The 22973-nt window shown below is 39.1% G+C and overlaps 1 protein-coding gene across 1 annotated transcript; it reads left to right on the top strand.

Moving 5' to 3' along the window:
* The first annotated feature begins 922 nt into the window (after positions 1 to 922).
* Positions 923 to 21904, top strand: LOC147181775 (phospholipid phosphatase-related protein type 4-like). Its single transcript, XM_086093707.1, has 11 exons — positions 923 to 1413; positions 6791 to 6976; positions 7949 to 8078; positions 10213 to 10408; positions 12350 to 12407; positions 12616 to 12789; positions 13606 to 13741; positions 13955 to 14180; positions 14309 to 14909; positions 16046 to 16193; positions 18459 to 21904. The coding sequence occupies exons 1-11, from the start codon at positions 1333 to 1335 to the stop codon at positions 19226 to 19228; spliced, it is 2706 nt and encodes a 901-aa protein (XP_085949833.1). The 5' UTR covers positions 923 to 1332; the 3' UTR covers positions 19229 to 21904.
* Positions 21905 to 22973: the final 1069 nt, after the last annotated feature.

Here is a 22973-nt window from a genome sequence, read left to right as displayed (position 1 = left end):
GGGCACTTCAAAGGGAGGCAGACGTGTGCTGACTATGATTTACTATTTGAATGTCATTGTTTCATTCCAAATACAACATCTGTGCAACACCTGTGCCTTCACATTATGTAAGGTTTTGTTGTTGTTGTTTAATTATGCCCAACCCCCTGCAATTTACAGGTAACTTATTATTATCATTATTATTAGGTCATTATTAGCTATCCCTATAATTGCCCCGTACAGAAAAGGGTCTATAGGGGTGACACACACTGTAACAGCAATCTAATGTCTCGTGTTGTAGACATGCTTAGGCTATCGCCCAAAAAACAGTAAGCTAATATCAGTAATGCAGTGAATAAATGTGAAATTACTTCACAAGTCGGTTGATAGTGTGCACTCTGAACTGTTCTGCTCTCTAAAATTTAAGGTTCCACTGCGCTTGTCCAACTATAGGCCTAATAGTGGGCAATATTTTTTTTTCACACAGAGCCAGGTAGCTTTGAATACAGTAGTTTATTTCCCTTAAAAAAAATGAAAATTAACATTTAAAAATGCACTTTATGTTTTGTTGGTTATTTTGTCTATTAGTTTTATTATCCAAAACGTTAAAGTGGGAAAACTATGCAAAAAAAAAAGTACACTGAAAAAATGGGGATTGATATTTACTTGAAAAAATCTAGTAACGTTAGTTCACATTAGAAATTCTAGTTATACTCCTAGTAAAATGTACTTAAAATTTCTGAGTGCATCAACCTTTAACCTTTTTCAAGTAAATATCACTCCCCATTTTTTTTTCAGTGTAAAATTTTGAGAAGAGTGCAAATGCTTTGCCACGGACTGTATATATCTGTCATCACGTGTGTGTGTTGTTTAATTGTATTCAAGTGGAGTCGTGGACGAATAAAATAGCGCAGGCTGTACGTGTCCGTATCTGCGCCCGCTTGCGCGCGCGCGCGAGCGCGTGTAGGCGTGTGCGTGTACACGTGCGTGGCTAGTGGCTCGCGAGCCGCAAGTTAGCCATCCCGATCTATTGCAGCGGAGCGGAGCCGGGGGTGTAACGAATTCGACATTCCATATTTGAACAGTGGACTTGAGGGACCGCGCTCCTTTCTGATAATAGTTTGAATTTGGGAGGACGTCATGCCGATCATACTGAACCTTGGTAGAGCGCCAGATACACGCATTTAGGACAACCAAGCCGAAACGCAGGACAGGCGTCAGCATCAGGTCATCATCTCGCCAGGCGAGAGACAACATTTTGCAGGAAAACGAGAGAATTGTGTCAATATTAGCACAAGTATCAAGTGCAGCTCCTTGTCTCTTGGCAACGGGGGAGATCAGCAACGGCTCGGAATGACTACCCTCAAACGTCTGAAATTTGGAAAGGAGACAAAGGACAGCGTTACGCTGCTGCCATGTTTTTATTTTGTAGAGGTTAGTTGTCTATCTATCTATCTATCTATCTATCTATCTATCTATCTATCTATCTATCTATCTATCTATCTATCTATCTATCTATCTATCTATCTATCTATCTATCTATCTATCTATCTATCTATCTATCTATCTATCTATCTATCTATCTATCTATCTATCTATCTATCTATCATAAACAGTACTGTGGTTCAACTATTTTTATCAATTTGTTAAATCAGGAAAACAGTTAGGCTACATTTGTGTTTGGTTAAATGAACCTTCATTAAGGTTCCGTTGAGAAGGTTTGCTCAAAAATAGTCACTATATTGATTTATATTCCGTACTATTACACACACAGACGCGCACACACACACAAAAACATGCACATACCCACACACATACACACACAGTACATATACTGTTTATGAAAGCTTAACAGATAGAAACATATAAGAGAGATAACCCAAGTAAACATGAAATGCAGCAGTCCATCTCCCCAATAAAAACAATTCAATAAGTACCTCGATTATATGGGGTGTGATATGAATCAAGGATGGTTAATTTTAAAGTGAAACCATTTGATTCAGTCCAGCTCAGTTCAAGAAGGTGCAATGATGCAAGTTCATTGCAGTTTTTAAATAGTGATTTAGGGGGGGGGGGGGGGGGGGGGTGTCAATGCTACATGGCCCTGTATGGAAAAAGTACTTGCCCCCTAAACCTAAAAACTGCTTGGCCCACACTCAGCAGCAACAACTGTAAACCACGTGTTTTCTTTATGAGTCTTTCACATCTCTGTGAAGATATTTTTTCCCACTCTTCCTTGCAGAATTGCAATTTTGAAGGTCATGCCACAGCATTTCAATCGGATTCAAGTGCAGACTTTTGACTATTTGATATTTCTAAACCATTCAGAAGTTGATTTGTTTTTTATCACTGTGATGGTGTGTGCCATTTTGTCCAGGGATAAGCATTAGAGACGTGTTGCGATTTTTATTCTGCAAGCTGTGCACCCAATAGCAGTATTTCTATTTGTCTTTGTATAGTTGTAGAAAGTCATTTGACATTCGTAGATTATATTAGAGCACTGGTTCTCAGCCCCGGTCCTCGAGTGCCCCTCTCCAGCCTGTTTTCCACGTCTCCCCAGCCAACACAGCTGAGAATCGTTATCTTGCTTCATGCAGAGCCTGCTGATTAGCTGATCGTTTGAAACACCTGTGTTGCTTGTGGGAGACACGGAAAACAGGCTGGATAGGGGTACTCGAGGACTGCGGTTGAACCACTGTATTAGAGAATGTATGGGAGATACATTATCAGGATGAAGTGAAATGTACAGTAAAGTTCTAAATCATCGTTATAGTTTGGGCAATTTATGTCATGTTCGCGTATGACTTGAGAAGGAGGAAGCATATAGAGATTGAATAGCAGTGGGCAAATAATTGACCCTTGAGGGACCCCACAACTGATGTTCTTAGTGTTGGATGCAAAATCGCCAATGGAGATAGATGTAGTGACTGTCAAGTAGGTCAGATTTGAACCAGTTTAGAACTGGGCCGGTTAAGCCACCCCATCATTCTTGCCTTTGCAGTAGAACTGTACGGCAAGCTGTGTCCAAAGCGGCTTCGGAGGTAAAGCAAAAAGAGTATGGATATTTTGGGGTAGTATGTGTTTGTAGGTCATTCACAACTTTGATGAGTGGTTTCTGTACTAGTATGATGTCGAAGACCTGCTAACTAGTTCCAAAACTGTTTTGAAATCTTAAGTTGGGAGGAGATCCAAGCAACAGGTGGAGGACCACAGCTGACCAATAATATGTTTTAGGTCTGTCAATTTAGGCAGTTATATGCCATCAGACAGGTCGGGTTTGTAGTTGACAGTACAGGTTTGTTTTTGGATCTTAGTGTATTGATTCCGTGTCTAATGGCACAGATTTTTCTTATTGAAGAATGAGGCAAATTGCATTTCCCATGGGGGTGTAGATGGTGGATTCATGAATTAGTCAACAGTGGAGAAAACCAATTCATTGTGTTGTATTTTCAGTTCTAATTTTAGAGAGAAAATAACATTGTCTAGCTTGTTTAATTGCTCTCTTATATTCATTCATATTCCTTTATTGATGTCATTATGAATCGTTATAGTTTTGTTTTTCTTCACTGTGCCTGGCGCTACGTTCTTTTTAGTTGCACGGTGACCACAACATTTCTCCATGGAGCCTTTTGATTCCCTACATTTTTAGTTTTAGCAGGTGCAATTTTGTCAAAAACATCCTGTGTTTTTGTGGCCAAGTTTTCCACAGGCTCACCAGCTGTAAACCCTGTGGACAATAATAACTAATTTGTAGTTCTTTGAAGGCTTTGAATTGTATTGTTAATGTGTTGTTGTTGTTGTTGCTGTTTATTATTTGAGTGTTTTTATACTATACGACAAACAGCAGGCCCATTAAAAGAAACGCAATAATAATTAAAAAATATATATTATTTCAGAACATACAATAATGACACTACCATACATCAACAATACAGTTCTTCTTCTTCTTCTTCTTCTTCTTCTTCTTCTTCTCCGTAATAGCAATTATTGTGAAATCATTTTTTTAAATTAACTCATTCACTGCCATTGACGGCTATGGATGTAAAAAATTAATTTGAACTATTTCTATTAGTTTAGCATTTTTCCCACTTTTGCTAACAAAAGTATGAAAACCTAGAATTTTTTTATTGTACATTCAGAACAGATATAAAATTTGTGATTAATTGTTAGTTGACTAGTAAAGTCATGTGATTAATTACAATAACAAATTTTAATCGCCTGACGCCCCTAATTAAAAAAAGTATATAAAAAATGAGGGGCGTCAGACGATTCAAATTTGTAATTGTAATTAATCACATGACTTCAATAGTTGACTCACAATTAATCACACATTTTATATCTGTTATAAATGTACAATACAATTTTTTTTCTAGGTTTTCATAAAAAAATGAATGATTTTTTTAATTAATAGAAACTGTTCACATTAATTTTTTACGTCTATAGTCAATGGCAGTGAATGAGTTAAATGATAATATCATCTGTTATTTATGACAAATAATATTTGTTATTTATTTAAACTGTCTTGGCTAATGAACAAAATAATTGGAGCAGATGACAATTAAGGTATATTTCTACGATGCCAATTCTGATTTATGTCAAAATTTAAGATAGCCGTTAAAGTATGAATTATGCTGCTAAACGCAACACTTTATTGTAAGCTTTGTATAACAATGTTTTACTTCCCTGTCCCAACAAGACAAGCCAAGGAGCATAAAAGATCGCTCGGAGGAATACGTTTCAAAAGATTACACATCTACAGTAACAGACAATGAGGCTTGTGAAAAAGATGAATTAATGAGTTTTTGTGTGTCTGTCGTTGTGCTATATTTGTACATAAGCCTTATGGTAATAATCTTTTTTCAAACTGGAGAAAAATAAGCGTGACATACATGCTTGCCGTTTAGACAATGACAATACGTAGCATGCTTGCACTGCAAAGACACAATTAACGCCCATGCAAGAAAGGGAGAATATCTGAAAAATGGGGTCAGCTCTGTTATTTTACGCTCAGGTGTTTTTTGGGGAACGCTGATGAGCCTTCATGAAATAAATGATTGCACCGTGGAAGACTTGTTACAGGGCAGCTTCTTCAAAGAACATGATTTTTAATGGAAAAGCTGCAGTCCAATCTATACTGATGACGAAAATTGTGAAGGGGCTGTTTGGACATGTAAAAAAGGTCAATCCTGACATTAAATATACATTTAATGTGTATTCATCGCGAAGCACTGGCTCGTAAGAGAGCAAGTATTTTATATGGATCATGCTGTTAAAATGATCAATTTCATCACATCTCGGCCTTTGAATCACAGACTGGAGCGGCTTTGTCATTCGAGCGGCACAGAACACGAACAGCTGTTGCTTCACACAGACGTACGCTGGTTGCCTCGTGGGAAAACATGACTGAGACTTTATGAACTTCGCAATGACGTTTCTGTCTTTTTGATGAAGCATGTGCATCAGTGCAACAAATCGGGGGAGTCAAAGTTAAAGGATTCAGCTCAAATTCTGAGGAGGAAATGTAATGTGGGAGATGTGAGTTGAATGGCCATCTTGTCGCCTTTGATGTTGCCAAAGGTCCAGTGGTCAAAATGGTACAAGCACATCTGTCCAGAAGCTGCACTGATTTCAGCCAATGTTTTCAGGACATTGAACTGTAGGTCAGTATTTTGTAGTAATTTGTGGTCTGGTCATATATCCCATTTATTTGTTTTTGTATGGATGATTTTTCTGTTTCTCTCTCAGTTGCTATGTGTCCGCATTTTATATCTCACTCTGTCTGATCATCCTACCCGCTAACCGGCTGCTAGGCAACAAAGCGGACTGAATTAGGTTTATTTTTATATCCATGCATGCCGCACTACAACTGTTTAAACAGGAAAATATCATATTGGGTTTTGCACAGTGATGGGAATTTTGGTTCTTTGTTAAGAATTGTTTTTTTTAGCCTTTGCTAACCAAGTGGCAAAAATGAATTACTAATTTAAAAAAAAAATACAGTATATTGAATTATGCTACTTATATTGATTTTGTAACACGTTTGGAAATGTGTATTTTTTGTTTTTATTTGAAATGTGGACATTTCATTTCGTAGCATGGGAAGACTGTAACACGTTTGAAAATGTGTATTTTTTTTAATTTACTTGCAATTTACTAATTTGTTTTGTGGATTATGACTACTTTTGGTTTTGTGTATTAGTTTCATACTGGGGTGTTTTGTTTTGTGTACTGCGCATGTCATGAGCCGAGAGAAAGAGAGAGAGGTGTAACCGAGCGAGCCTCGTTCCAGAGAGTGAGGAATAAAGTGAGACGTGTACGAATCCTGTCCTGCCGTGTTGGTTTATTTAGCAGGAAGACGCCAGAAAATCATCATAAACTTGAGACCATTTGTAGCCCGCCTTTACCCAGCCTCCGAGAAACAACGACAACATATTAGGGTTACAATTTGTCAATTCACATACACAAAAAGCTACAAAAAGTCATATTTTTGTTTTGTTGAACTATTGTAGGAACAGCAACAGTTTTAAGAGACTTTTGCCTGTTAATTAACAGATTGTTAGTGAGTGACACTGTCGAATCACTAGTTTGTGAGATTAAAAGTGCAATGGAGATCTTGTATAATAATAATAATAAGCCAGCACATGTGTCTTATATTTAAGAGGTGTGCGTCCCAATGTGGAGTGTGTGGAGTTTGCATTTTCTCATTTTGCCTGTGTGTGGGTAATCTCCTGGCATTCTGGATTCCACCATTTTATGTATAATTTAAAGAATTTCTTATTTCAGTTTTTGCTTGTATTTGTCTTTATTGCAGATACCTATTTTAGCCCTCTCGGTCATCAGTCTCTACTTCCTGGAGCTAACAGATATTTTCCAGCCAGTGCATTCTGGGTACAGCTGCAATGACAAAAGTCTTTCTCTGCCCTACGTCATACCCCAAAAAGAAGTTTGTCCCCTGCCACTGCTCTTCAGTTTGGCTTTTACCATTCCCACTGCTACTGTGAGTAGAATTGTCTTATTTGGGCTCTGCATTGACAAGCTCATTTTCTTTTCTTTATTTATTTGTTGATTGTTATTTTTTATTTTCTACATTCCCATTTATTTGTACATATTTTTTGTAGCTAATAAAATAAAATATTTTCTTTCTTTAATGTTTTTTTATTTTTATTTAAAATTTTATTTTTTGCACTGTTGCTTCACAGCAAGTCAGTTTTGAACTTCTGTGTGTCTTGTGCCTCCTGTGTGGAGTTTGCATGTTTCCCACTGTGCGTGGGTTTTCTCCAATGAGTCTTACATCCTCTTAGTCTTGAACTGCCGTAGTGGGAACACTGCTAGCCTGGACGGTCGGCGTTGTCGTGTGAAATCACATTTGGTGTCTTAATGGGTCACTGGTGAAACAGTGAGTGACATATTTCTAATCAATAAATAATTTCTTCACCTTTGCAAAAGGCAAAGTGTTTGGACCATAATTATGTCTTGTTCATTTGTTATACCTGTTAGCAAATCCAGGTCCAGAAAGTAAAGACCCGCCACAATTTGGCTTTCGCCATTGATGTTAGCTAGCTAGCTCCCTAGCTGACAAATGAGCACCAGCTAGGGAGCTAGCAAGCTAGCACTTGGGGCTAAAGCCAAACTGTGGCAGGGTTTTTACTTTCTGGACCTGGATTTGCCACTTCTGACTTTGCTCATGCCATCCCCAACGCCGTTTTCTTGAATAGATTACCGGTACCTTTTACTTCTCTAAATAGCAGGAAGACCAATTTATATTTTAATACAAAAATTCAACCCAAAAATGTTGGTCAGCATACAATTTTCTATAGTTGGGCAGTTTCGTTCTATCTTTGTCACAAATAGACTGAAAAAGCAATATCTGGAACATTAGCCATCATAAGTAGTCATTATAGTCTTGATGCAATGCTGCCCAATGAATCATTGCACACTATTATTTTTTCTTGTTCTCCCTTTTGTTTAGATTCTCATAGGAGAGGCTATTCTATTCTGCTATCTATCCAGGAGGTCCTCGACTATGCAGACTGAATCAAATATCAGTGCAGCAGGATGTAATTTCAACTCCTATATTCGCAGAGTTGTTCGCTTCATCGGTGAGTAAACACCTACAGCAGGATACTATATGTATTTTTTCAATGACTACAAATTACAATGAACCTAACATAAAATACAAATAAATGATTGACTGGGTTTGAACCAGGCATGGGCAACTGGCGGATGTATGCATGTCGGTGGGAGGCCATGTTTACCCGCTCCAACTTGTGATGATTTGATTCACCAACAGTCAGAGATGAGAAATGAAAAAGCTTGGCGACTTCTACCTGCATTTTATGAGCAAAGATACAGTTTTGGGAGTTGTCTGCTCAATAGGGCCATGCGGTTTGGGTGTGGTGTGCGTCAGATGCCATCATGTCCACAAAAGTTTATTGGCTGGACAGGGCGGTGTTGTGTGGTAGACTGATAGTGGTTCGGGCTCCATTCTCATGGATCTCACCCAGCCTATTGGATTCAGTTGCTAGGCACAAGTCAGGAGCATCTGAAGGATTTCAGGAGAGCTGTTGATGTAATAGGCCCCACCGAACATTCAGTTACCGACGAGTTAGCACACCCGCCTTACAATGCAGGGATCGTGGGTTTGAATCTGGGTTCCGGCCTTCTTGGGTGCAATTTGCATGCATGTTCTCTCCATGCCTGCATGGTTTTTTTTCTGGGTACTCCGGTTTCTCCCACATTCCAAAAACATGCATGGTAGGTTGATGGAACATTCTAAATTGTCAATGTGAATGTGAGTGTGAATGGTTATTTGTCTTTGTGTGCCCTGGTTGGCTAGAGGCCAGTTCAGTGTGTAGCTCGCCTACTGCCAGAAGACAGCTGGGATAGGCTTCAGCACGCCCACGACCCGAGTGAGGATAAGGGGTTCTGAAAATGGATGGATGGATGGATGGATGGGTAAAAGCTCGACACATCTCTGTTTAAGTTGCTTTGAAGAATAAAAAATTGTGACTAAGATACTGTATATCAGGCTTCCTCAATCCTGGTCCTTTGAGATGTTTCTGTCCTCCAACACACCTGATTCTAAAGATTAGGGTCGTTATCAGGCTTCTGCAGTACTTGCTGATGAACTAATCATATAAATCAGGTGTGTTTGGAGGACAGAAACATTTAAAACCTGCAGAACTCCGGCCCTTGAGGAATCGGATCAGGATTGGGGAAGCCTGCTGTAAATCATTAAAAAATATATTTTCTTAATGTGACACATAATGTGTACAACTAAATTGTTTCGTTTTGTGTTTTGACTAAGGGAGGTAAAGATATACAATTGAAATAATGTGGTTGCACAAGTGTGCACACCCTCTTATAACTAGGGATGTGACTGTTTTCAGAATTAACCAATCACAATCACTCACATTAAATGGGAGTTAGAAGTAGTAACATTCGGGCTGCGCCCCTCGCCTCCGACGTCAGATCAGACGAGACCACGTGCTGAACTTCAGCATATCCAGAGCAGTCAGCTGTTACAGATTGTCAGTATGTCCCTAACACTGATTGTAAAATAATACAAATAAAATAATATGTAATAACGATAATAATAATAAATAAAATAAAACTGTAGATCACATTGCTCAAATGATTTCAAAAATGATTTTGAAATAAACTGTCAATAGGGGGTTTAAAGTGTAGACTTCAATAAGTTCCACAAAGATGTGATTCTGACTATGTGCTTCCAGCATTTCTCAAATCTAATTTGGTGCAAATATTTTCTCGCAGGGATACAAAGTGAAATTCTTGAGAGTGCTTTGGTTAGTCATCAATAATGGTAAGGGGATAATTGGTGATGTTACTTGAGGCCAGCAATTCGTTAATATGTTGCTCCAAGCTTTCTCTCTGGCTTGGACAGGTCGAGCTGGCTGGATGGAAGATGTGACCCCGAAAACATGTCAAAAGGCAGAGGGGTGTTAGTGAGAGACTTATGTTTGATGAATAACTCCCTAAATTATGGTCATGTCTATTTGGTTCGAAAGATGTGGAGAAGGTGAGATGGTAAATTGATGTGTATTTCTCTCTCGTCATTTCTGGTCCCTCAAGGTGATGGTCCATTTTGTTGTGTTCAGAAACTGAAGATGGACTATTGTGCAGTCACATCATTATCCAAATTATTTTCAAGTCAAATGGACAAAGTCAGATCATTTACAATGAAATAAAGTCCTTCTAATTCTTTTTTTGCAGGCGTCCATATCTTCGGCCTGAGTGTGACAGCATTGATAACTGACATTTTTCAGCTCTCCACTGGACAGCACACACCTTACTGGCTGGATGTGTGCAAACCCAATTTAACTCACATTAATATATCAACTTGTGATGAAGCTTTTATTCTGGATGATATTTGTTCTGGACAAGACACCATTCTCATCATTGCGGGAAGGTAAGGATGAAGACAAGAGTATACCGTATGTACTTTGGATGTATTGTGTGCATGACAGTGTCTTAGTGTCAATTAATGCATTGATGTTGTGTTTTGACGAATCTGCACACAGAAGCAGTATATGCAACCCTCTAAGGGAGGGGTCGCCAACTCTGATTCCAAATTAATTGCATTGCAGTTGTACGAGCCATTTCTGTTGTGTTAATCGGCTTGAACTTGTGGATTTAAACCTCCCACCACTTGGGGGAGCAGTGGCAACAATTTGCCACAAATCTACTTAATGGGATGATGAGACTCAGACGTTGCTAGTAGAAATGGAACATTGAAACGATCAAATCATTTGAAAAGATGGATTCACAAAAATAATTGATCTTTTGGAACGTTTGAAACATCTCCCCACAGCGACATCTGGTGGCCAGTTGTAAAATATTACAATCAAACACTAGATCAGTGTTGCCAGCTCCCCAGTAAGGAAACTAACTATTGGCTGTCTGTCATCATCTAATTTACACAACTGGCAATCGGCTTATACTGTAATTGTAAAACATAAGAGAGAGATAATATCATGGGAAACAAAAACTGAATAACCCCCCCACTCTGTCAAAATAAGTATTACCTTTATGTTGCTATCACATTTAATCAAAACCTGTAGGCTACATTTCAAAGGCTTTTTTTTGGGGTGGGGGGGGGGGGGGACAAGGCATCTTAAGTTTTGACAGAAAGTATTAAAGAGGAAAAATAACCCACATTACTATTCTCAGCCCACTGAACCAACCTACGCATACAAAAGTATTGATGACATTTTATTATGTAAGTCAATGAAGCAGCAGCCGGGGCAATTTTACGAAGTAATTTTAGAAAAGGGATAACATGTTCACTTAATGTGACGTTTGGAGGCGTAATGGAAGCGAAAGGCAACTGTCACGTGGCATCCTGATTCTGAGGCAGATTTAGGAAAGCCATTCGAATCACAAGTTCCGCCTGTGTTCCGGTACGTACCAAAACACAGTTTCGATTTTGCCATCACTAGTTGCTAGTGAGGAAAGGCAAAAAAAAGAAGAAGTATACTTTAGTCATGTGTTCATTCAGGTTTTTTGTCTATATTTGAACACAATTTAAACAAAATGTAAGTAAATACATCTATGTAAAGCTGAAACCAGCGGAGTAGACATTTTGTCATTTAACCACGTGGCAAACCAAACCATCAACAACCATGGTGGCCCGCATTGATAGGCAAGAGGTTCACTACATCAATAATTCACCTGAGATGTGACGAAGGCATTGCTGCCAACTGCCTTAGGTTGACAAAAGGGTCCATTCTAGGATCAGAGGTTTTACGGGTGCTACAGATTAAGCAAGATCATTTACCACTCCTCCAGGCATCTTACTGAAAGATCTTTGAGTGTCACAGCTAATTCCTCTTGAGAAACACAAAGAAGTAGGCCACGGTAGGCGTAACTCATTTCTTTCCGAGTTGTGTCTAAAATGCTGTATCTCTAGTGCAAATGCAGCAATTAGAAGAATACTGTCCAAGCATTTTTGCTACAAGCTGCTGATGGACAACAACAGATGGCCGAGCTACTGCAGAATACAATATTACCATATGAACCACCCTTCACTAGAACTGAGGTAGATTCATTTGGTCAAGTGCGGAGGAGCCACGGTGAAAAGATGTGGAGCAAATATTTTGGCGACAGTGCCCCCACTGTGCACATACACACGTCAAATTACATACATTTTATGCATTTAAAATAGTAGTTGTGATCACAGATACAGTACATGACCAACTACCCAAGATGGAATTGTGCTGTCGTCATGGGAGCTCCTATTGGCTCCCACATAATTGTAACCTTATTCAAACCACAAGTGAATATTTAGTGGTGTACAGTATATCTTTTTGCCGGGTGAAGCCACTAATAACTCATTCTTCTTATTTTAAAGGAAGTCTTTCCCCTCCCAGCATGCCTCTTTGGCTGGCTTTGCAGCTGTTTATGTCTCCGTAAGTGCACACACGCATTTAAAGAAACACACACGCGCACAAATCCCACCAGGTGACTTATTTTATCTCGGTTTCATTGGCACTTACCTTTAGTATTTTATTTAAAAAAAAAATTGAAATAATGTTTTCATAAGTGAAATGGATGTCATGTCATGTATGGTACACGCCTGAAATTGAATTAAGTCAAATGTTTTGAACTGTGTTTCAGATCTATTTAAACAAAGTGCTGACGGACTCCACAAAGCTGCTGAAGCCTCTCTTGGTGTTTTCTTTCATCATGTTGGCCATCCTCGCCGGATTAACCAGGATCATACAGTTCCGAAACCACCCTGTTGATGTCTACTGTGGATGGATCCTCGGGATAGCTGTTGCTACCTACCTGGTAAAGCAGTCAACAAATAATTGTTTTCATTTGTTTTACTGTACTGCTCACAGAACAAAATAACACAAGAGATCCGATCTGATTTAAAATGTAAGAACTTTGTGGAGGAAGAGACAAAAGTGCTTAAAGACTTGAAATGTTTAAATAAATATGTGTTGTAAATTTGACACACAAGCCTACCAAATGTGATTGACTATATAAGTGTATATCAAATTGGAAAATAATAGCAAACATGGTATTCGCTAACTATAGACGACACTCTGTCTAATGTTCATAGTGAGCTACATCAAATGTTCAACAATCTCAAATTTGAAATAAAATATAACAAATAGCAAAAACAAATAGACAGTATTATTTTCACATCACATGTACTTCCAGACAATTATCCAATCAACAACAAAATCAGAACTTACTGCCTACAAACCTGCATGACTCGAGTTTAAATTATAAAGGGCAGAATAAATATCGCTTCTGTCAGGTGGAAATCTCGTACCTCCAAAATCATCACTTTTCTGGAGACCCCAAAAATGGCATGTATATTGTAAAGTAAACAAACCCAAATTCTAGTGAGGTCGTCTAAAATGTATATTAAAAAAAATGCAAATCCTTTTCAATCTTTATTCAACTGAATACACTGCGGAGACAAGATATAGACATGATGAATGTCATTGAGGTTTTTTTCTCTCACTTTGACTTTGAAATGAATGAAAAAAAATTGCTGAGCACAATGCAATGTATCATCATCATCATCATCATAGCCTAATGTATTTGTGTGTCTCACGTGTCATCAGACTGACAGTGTATATTTGTATTCAGGGAATTTTTGCAGTGGGAAGTTTCCGACCAGGCGAAGATAAGTCAAAAATGCAAACGCTGCCCTTCACACTAAGGAAGCCTCCCCCATCTTCTTTCCACAGCGTCTGCCAATCCGAAGTCAGCAACAGCCACCAAGGTACAGAAAGGTGTATTTGATGCAGATAGATAACACACATCATCCCGATCATCAACAAACGGCACACTTCAGTTGATCTCATTTCTGACCAGTTTCAAAGCAGGAACTAAACCTACAATTAAAATACCATATTGCTACTTTTTCTATTTGCAGTTCTATTCTTATTTTTTTCTGCACTGTGTAGCAGTTTCACCTCTTTACCTTGTGATCTAGTGGGCCACCACATGTTGACAGCCAGCCAACCAGAGCCGGTCAACATCAGGACCACTTCCCACGCTTTGTCCCCCGGCCAGACAGAACGAATTCTCACACGAAGCGCTTCCTACCGGGAGCCTTCTCAATCCAATGTGAAGATCACCAATGCCGATTTGGAGATGATCGTTCCCCCCAGTCCAATGGGGAATTGTGATAAAAACTTCAGCAGCAGCACGTTGCCAAGGTAACCACTGAATCCTGCTTTACTGCTAATTTTAAGTTTCTTTTTAAGTTTAATTACTGCTAATTATCTATTAAGATATGTGTATCCATCCAATATATATACATACAATGTTTTGCTTCTTCCTCCAGGTCCCATGGTGGCTCATCATCGGAGGGGTGTCGCATTCCTCGACGTCATGCCTCTATCCACACTTCAATGGACTCAACCCGATCGAAGCAACTCCTCAGCCAGTGGAAGAATAAAAACGACAAAAGGAAACTGTCCCTGCAGGTGATGGATGGCATCAAACCAGCGTCCTTATCTCCTCAAAGAGACGTTCAGCTACACTACCCCTCTGAATCGTCTGCCATAAGTTTGGATACAGAGGTCCACAGTGGCAGCCACCTTCTTTTAGCCACTGGCCAGGACGCTGGAGCCCACATCCCAGCCTCATATATAAAAATAGCTGCGAGCTGTGTTCCTATTGCCAATAAAAGTCCCTTGACCCAGAATGGAGGAACTGGCTTTGCTGGTGGACCAAGAATGGTTATTCAGTCGCGTCCTGGATCTTCCCAACTCGTTCACATTCCTGAGGAGGAAAATTCGACCATCAAGGATCAGGAGAGTGAATCGGAAGACTGCGCATTTGATGTGGTCGGGTCTGCTAAACAGAAATGGATGAGAGTCGCGGAAAAGACCACCCTCCCCTGCAGACCCCTCAGTGCGGGTGGTCAGCCTCGACTCATGCAGGTGATTGATGCTGATATTTTTATTCCTGTTTAAGCAGCTTTAATTTTTTCAAATAAAGAAACAGGACTTGACCTTTTCTTTTTACCCAGATTGTGGATTTTGACACAGTTAACTATAAGCTTATAATGATGAAATCTTACCTTTGACACAATCGGCATGTCATTTCTTATGAAATGTGAGTTATTTCGGTGGCTATTTTTTTTTACCCGGAAGTCAAACGCTCGGTTCAGTAAAACCCCGCCTCTCCCCCTGTGGCACGAAACATACAGATAGGTTTTAAGCCGATTTTTAAAATGGACACTAAATTTCACGGGCTGCTAGATCTCTGCGTTTGGTCACGCAAGCCATCAATTCTTGAATAAACATTTGAACCAAAACGGGTCCTTGCCGCAAGAAATCGTGGAAGAGGACGGGAGTAGAGGTTAGAGGAAAGAAGGAGGAGGGGAAAAAAAGCACCACAGCGGGTTTGCGACCCGCGCCCTATTGCTTATGGGTCGAGCGCATTATCCACTACACCATCCATTCATTTAAATTCATCAGCGCAAATGTTTTACTTGTAGTTTACACCAGTGTCAGCCAATGGATTTTAAGACCGCCAATTGTCATTTCATTACACTTTGGCATTGCAAATGTGAAGAATAATTGATTGCTTTGAATTCATTTGGACAGAATGTTTATTGATAAAGGCTACTTTGGTCATTATCCCATGGAGGGAGGTTTCAGAGAAAGTGGGCGTGCGTTTAGTCCGCAGAGGCGGAATGACGTCAAACCGTGCCAACAGCTCGTTTTCTCAGGTTGGGAGGGGCTGGTGCTTGGAGAGCAGAATAACCTAGAATTTCTCATATAGGGGCAAATGGAGGAAAACACAACTTTGGTCATGTTTTTGGGGAGGAATTAGCATTTTAACATGGCTAAAAAAAAAGAAGTTTTTTTCGACAATTATACACAGATCCTCACTATTCACAGGCAGTCCGTATCGCCGAGGTCCACTGTGAATCATTTTCTGACACTTAGAAGCAAGTTAACATTGAAACGCCATGATTCTTGTTTGTAAGCGTGTATTTGTGTTTAGTGGATATTAAATATCACACCATAGCCAACACAAAGTCATTTTTCACCTTAATCTGTCTTTCTAGGTCATTTCTTTCTCAAAACAGCAGGGTTTGCTCAATTCTCGATCAGAGGACGGTGGCAGCACTGTCAGCTGCACTGGATCTATCCGGTATAGAACCCTGATGGACCAGGACCCATCACCACCAGCCTCCACTACTGGTGTAATGGAAGGTACGGATATTTGCTGTGTGGCAGGATTTCATACTTTTCTATGACAATGTGTATATAAAAAGATTAAGGATATATCCTTAAGCTATCTCACATGATCAGATTGGGAAATGATAGATTCTTAAAAAAAAAATTTTTTTTGTGGGGGGGGGGTTAAGAGTTTGTGGGATTATTGTAATGATTTCCGGAATAACCGGATAGTGGATCCCACAAACGCAGAGACACAAAGGGTGTGGATTGACAAATGTAATTGTACACAACGGAATTCTACGACACAAAGCGCTGGACGAAGCCAGGAGAAAAACAGTTAACAAAAGTCGCTTGCAAAGTATGCAAAGAAAATAAAGTAACAAAAATACACCCGAGGGCTGTAGAAACGCACAACGCGAATAAGAAAAAACAAAATACAAAACGAGCTATACAAAGCGGATAAACTAAAAGCGACGTGGGAGAACCAACACGTGGATACCAATCACTCAAGCGTAAAGCTGAGGAAACACAAAACTACAGAGCAAGAAAGGCTCAACGCGTGGTTAACAAGCACTCAGGCAATAAGCCGAGGAAACAACAACATAAAATTACGTGTCAAAAGACTCACGTGAGAAACTGGAAACAAGAAACGAAGCTAGCGATAGGAATTTGGAACCAAAGGGCGAGGACGTAGCAAGGTCAATACTCCAATGAGGAGTGGCGGCAGTTCCAGTCCTTCTAAAGCGTTGATTTGTGAATGAGAAACAGGTGCGGCGCAGGAGGACATGCCCCTCTAATCAATCAAAGATTGAAAAAAAAAAACACAGCGCAATGAAAGCACAATTATAACAATTATAAATTCCTCAACGAGAGTGGACCTTCACATACTTGTGGTTCGGCACTGCAAATTCACTTATTTGTGATTTTTTTTTTTCACCAATATTTTTTCCTATATTTGTTTCGATATTTAAATGGGAAATAAATATTTTCAAGTGTATTTGTTGTTTTTGTTTTTTATTAGAAATAAATTCTTATTGGGGTTTATTAGCTTTAGAAAAATATATTTGGGGGGTTTACAAAAAATTATTTTTTTGCCCAGATTTCCTAATGCATTTCAATGGCCATGTTTCGGGGGTCAACACATATTTTGTCCATAATTGAAATTGCATTCTTGTCATTTATCTGGTTAGGAAGTGTTTGGTCTATGTGGCCCTCCAGCAGTGCTGATGAAAAATGGTGGCCCCTTCCATTATTTCAGTTGCCCATCCCTGTTCCAGCAGGTTTTCAAGGCTGAGAAATGACTGTACATATTAGGCTACATCATTTGGGATATTTTGTTTTTACTTGTGTGTTAAATGGCCACATATTAATTTGAATTAGTAGCAACCCTCTATGCAGGATACAGTTTCAGAATGTCAAGAATAGAGACATGGTTAACACAAGGATGCGTGTTGGTCACGTACATATAAAACCACCCTTATGCTATTCAACTTTTCTGGTCCTACTCCTTTATTAAACACGGACAGTTCCATGCCCGAGTGACACACATAACAAATCCTTGACAAAAATCAGCTCACCCTGTTTGCCAGAAGCTGCTAATGAGTGCTGGCTTTGCAATTTCCCAAAGCCTCAAAGATAGATGGAGGAACAGAGAGCCTCACTGTCCTGCCAAAATACTGCCGGTAGAAACAAAGGCCTCCTTTTGGCCTCTGTTCCAGGTAACACTCTTGCCACCACTTCTAGGTTTGTAATCTCTGTTGTCAGCTGCTCTTATGTTTGGTCTTGCACAGTGCACCATATTGTAGCATAAATTAGTAATCAATGCATGACTGATTAATTAATTAATTAAGAGCAAAATCCCAGCACTCTGCTTTTTATGTAATGAACAAAAGTGAACTTTAAACAAACGATTTAACCATGGCCACAGCCTACAGCCTAGTTTAAAATTACCTTGGAACGCGACCCAATTTAGGGAAAATTTTGAATCCGTCTCGTTGTAACTAAACATTTGTTACGTCATTGGAAATTTGTGTATGACTGTAAAGAAAATGAAGACTGGTAACATTTCAAATACTCTCATAGCTTCAAGGCCAGGTGTTGCCAGTGAAACGTTTCCGTGCCCGTCCAAGTTGTCGTCTTGTAGCTTTCGCAACATCGTGTGATTTGGATGCGGAGAAGATTTTCCCATACAGACTTTATTGCAGAGTTGGCAAAAATGGTATGGCAACCTTTGTGCGCAGACAAATGATGATTTAAAGTCTCTAATGATATTTGTTGTTATTTCTCCTTCATTTCAAGGCTACGGTTTGGAACGAAGCGGCAGCATAATCCGTGTTGACGCTCACCCGGAGTCAAATAGGCCTGTGGTGAAACCCCCAAGCACCGATGGAAGTGGCTCTTGGCGTTGGAACCCAGCAGAAAAACGTCCATCGCTCCGACAGCCGGCTTTTCACATCAACGATTTCCACCGAAATTCGGACACCTGCCATTCCACGCAGGATGCCGGCTCACAGGATGGCCGGCAGGGCGTACCGGGGACCAAATTGGACAGCAAAGTTGTCGCAGAAGGTGTACACAGCAGTCTCCCACACGTAGTATATCAGTCACAGTCTCATTTTCAGGATCCCAACTCAAGCAAACCTTTCACTCCCAGTGCCGTATTTGCTCCGCCTTTCCATCACCACCCTCAGGCGATCACGACCATTCGGGTCACCCCCGTGGAAGGCACTGCTGCCAGTAGTGATGGCAGCTCCGACAGCCAGTCGGCCGCATCTTCCAGCCGAGAGTCCACCCTGAGGAGAAAAAGCGGCACGCATATTCACTTCAGCCAAGATTCCGGGCTTATCAATGATCACATTCTCTGTGAGAAAAGCGACGTCTTCAAAAGTGAAAGCGGCAATTTTTTCCAAGAAAACCTGAAAGGTTTTCAAGACAACCCCGTCCACCCCAACAGGCATTTACAGGGAATGTTTGCCCGTCAAGGCCCATACCCTCCACCTACTTTACCCCGCCCCATTATGACTCACTCCCCACCTCCAAATCTCGGGTTGGCCTTTAAGGAAGCTTAATGTGAAGCGCATCCACTAAAACGTGATCAAATGTTGCCGTGCATCACCAATGGAGATGTTCTTTTCTGGGAAATTTCCCTCCACGGCCTTGATGAAAATCCTCTTGTATTTATCTTGTCAACATTTTTAAAACTACCTAGCGAATTCATGTCACAAGCCATAGAGAACATACTGAGAGCCCATAGAGTACCTACTGATGACAATTGTTGTCTGCCGTGTTGAGTTTGATGATCATTTTTCAACAACGTGTGTCTTGAGCTCGACTGGATACGTGAACACAGCAGACTTTTTTCATTGGCGAACAAAAAAACTGGACTGCTGAAACCGCTGAACTTCTGACGGCTGTTCGCTGCTTTTACATTTGACAAAATCATACCAGCTCATTCACAATAATTGATTAACCCTCACAACGCTGCTGCCCTCTGATTATTGGGGCACGGATGAATCCGTTGATCTATGAATCAGATTCTATTTAGAAGACGACCCCTTAGCGCAACATCACATCATCATATACTCTGAATTATTGTTTGATTGTGGCAAAAATTGTACAAACCGACGTAGAATAAGTGGAGAATAAAGTTGCTAATGTATCTAGACTTTAGGGACACCTTGACATAAATGTAACCATTTTTTTTTTAAATAATAAAGCAATAGAATGTATAAAATGAGATTATTATATCAGGTGTAGAAAAAGAGTCAACTGTTTTAAAGAAAACTATCAAATGAAGTGTACACTATATTTCTAATATTTATTTAACAAAACTATTATTACTTCAATTTTTAATGACCACAAATTAAATTCTATACAGATATCTTAATTGAAGCGGTTGAAGAATGTTCTACTGTTACTTTATGGCCTTGCTATCCTAAATGCATAATCAAGTACAATGTTATATAGGCACCTTATTTTCAACATGACAGTATATTATCATACATCAACAAGCTCGCTCTATATATTTTTTGATCAGACATTAATCAGAGCAATGTGTAGAAAAATAATAATAATAATAATAATAATAATAAAAGCCCTTTGAATGTCCCTTTTTCATCATCAAAATCAACATGCCCTCATGTCTAGGGATGGTATCCCCCGGTGCTGATACTAGCCTTATTACGAGGTATTGGTACTCGCGATGGGGTCTGATACCAGTATTGTCCACCCTCTTGAGGCCATTTTATAGAAACTAGAAGAATAGAAAATTGCCATTAATTTGATGTGATTTTAAGGGGAAAGTGCTATATTGGACTATATAGGTCTTCACTTTTAAATGAACAGTGGTTTGTTTGTTTTTAAATCAAAATTCAGCTGTCCTCTTAGCAAGTTTGCTCACGCCAAGCTATGATTTTCCGTTACGCACTCACGTCAACGCAACAGCACCCCAAAATGATGTTCTATCACGAATTTTAGACCCTGAAAACTTGCTAATCTATATTACACTCTAAAAACAGTTGGGTCAATTATGGATAAAAAATGGACCGACCCACTCGATTTTGACCCAACTTTCTGCATCGTTTTATACAAAATGACCCCATTTTTTGACTCAAGTAAAGGATCTGACCAATATTTATGAGTTGTTTTACACTAAAAGAAACATTTATTGACTCAAAGTAGAGGATCGGTCCATTATTATTTTTTGGACCTGAGCTTTAACCTGGCAAATGCGTGCTTTGAGCAGATACGAATCATGCGATCAACGCTGATGTGGTGCAATTACTGCCGAGTCTGTTTAGGTGTGTATTTTATTTTCTGCAGGAATGCTTAACTATAAAATAAGTGCCAATGTTTGGCCCATTGGAGGGGGCACTTTATGATGCAATGGCATCAAGACTGCAAAAATAGGTTTTATAACACATTTAAAATATTTTACAAATATTAGTATATTCTATTCTATTAGTATCATGTTTGCTGACGACAATGTTGTTATCTCATGGCAATGTATTTTTTTTTGGGGGGGTGCCAAATTTTTGGCTTGTGAATCTAAATGCTTGCGTGATTAACTGTGATTTTGTGTTGTGTATAAGTATAAGCAGTACATTTAGCCTGTGGGTTGTATAATAAAAAGATATTCCCACTTCAAATGTTTTGCTTTTTTAAATGTATGTATTTAAATGACTAAAAATGTCATGTGGCTATGTGCTCATTTTGATTGCGCTTTTGTGAAACGGCATAAACTTAGATGTACCAACAATATCCAGATTTTTTTTTATACATGAAACGGTGTAAAATGGACATATATAACTTTCTTTGTATACATGATATTTTGAAAATGTGTGTACATGACAAGCTCTGCTGAAATGTATTTCTTTTGAATGTATTTGTACTCGAGGTGTAAGACAATGAGCAAGGGTTGACGATCATACGCAAGGAAATTATAATGTCACTAATGACAAAGAGCGGACACTGCTTGGATGTTTTGGGGGTATGGCGTGGCTCAAGTGATGTAAAAATTATATTATTATAAAACAATAGAACTGAGTTTGACTTTATTTAAATAATTCCGGGGGTTTTTCAGTGTTGCCTTAATAACCTTTGTGCATACACAAATATAGATGAACCTGCAATAGCTTTTACTATGATACCATGTGTGCATTCAGTATTGTTGTCGGGTAGATAAATGGGCATTTTGCAATTGTTGTATACATCAAATTATTTGCAGTAAAATACCTGGTTTTGTATTTTGTCTGTGAGAATATTATTCAAAATTTACACCTTTCAGAAATTACTACAAACCCTCAACCGAATTAAGGTGGACATGTAAAACATGACCTGAATGTGACGCGAATAAAAACAAAATAAAATTATTGACAAAATCCTTTTCAACCTTTTCAGTTCAATAAGAAGATATTTAATAAACTATCGTTTTGTTTATTCTGTTTTTTTTGTTTTGTTTTTGTTGTTGCAAATATTCAGATTACCTACAAAACTGGGACATGTTTACCCAATTACTACTATCACATTTCTGTTAACAAGTCCGAGTAAATTTGGGAACTGGAGTTACTAAAAAAAAATTGGGGGGAGCAATTATTTTCCATTCTTATTGGATGTACAACTTGTAAAGTTGCACAGCAATTCGAGGTCTCTGTTGTCATGTATTGTACTTCCACACATTTTGAATGAAGGACAGGTCTGAACTGCTGTCATTCCATTCTAGTACTCACACTCTTTTATTACGTATGCTGTTTTAACATCTGCAGAATATGGTCAACGTGAATGTGCATTGTCTTGCTGAAATAAGCAGGGACGTCTCTAAAAAGATGTTACTTGGATTTCAACATATTTGTACCTTGAAGCATTAGTGGTGCCATCACAGGTATGTAAGTAACCCATGGCATGGACACTAACACATGCCCATATCATCACAGATGCTGGCTTTTGAACTTTTCACAGATAGCACTACATCCATGATTTACCAAAACAATTTGAAATTTGGACTCATTAGACCACACCAAACTTTTCCAAGCTCAGAGGAGTTGGGGGCATTTCTGGGTGCTGTTGCTGTATTGCTTTCACTTTGTATGGTAGAGTTTTAATTTGTAGATATAGCAACAAAGTGTGTTAAGGCATTATTATGTCATGTCATGATCTGTGTTTTTTTGGTTGTTAAAGATTTAATGTGATTTTTTGTCATTTATTTGTCATTGGTTTTGGTCTTGGTTTGGTTAGGCGTTCCTGTTTCTCCTTTTTATTTTTTGCCTGTCTGCTCATCATGTTTGTCTCCACGATTTACGATAGGTACATCCTCGA

The sequence above is a fragment of the Leptonotus elevatus genome, chromosome 1 (assembly GCF_054856555.1).
Source record: "Leptonotus elevatus isolate MCC_2025b chromosome 1, RoL_Lele_1.0, whole genome shotgun sequence".
In the NCBI taxonomy this organism is placed as follows: Eukaryota; Metazoa; Chordata; class Actinopteri; order Syngnathiformes; family Syngnathidae; genus Leptonotus; species Leptonotus elevatus.
Note: the sequence above shows the minus strand (reverse complement) of the source record. Positions and strands in the feature narration are given on the sequence as shown.

Bases quoted from the DNA above. Each gene is read 5' to 3' on its own strand.
- LOC147181775 (XM_086093707.1), top strand. From the start codon at position 1,333: ATGACTACCCTCAAACGTCTGAAATTTGGAAAGGAGACAAAGGACAGC. The intron at 8,079-10,212 runs GTGAGTAAACAC...CTTTTTTTGCAG, and splicing joins CAGAGTTGTTCGCTTCATCG to GCGTCCATATCTTCGGCCTG. The intron at 14,910-16,045 runs GTGATTGATGCT...CTGTCTTTCTAG, and splicing joins GTCAGCCTCGACTCATGCAG to GTCATTTCTTTCTCAAAACA.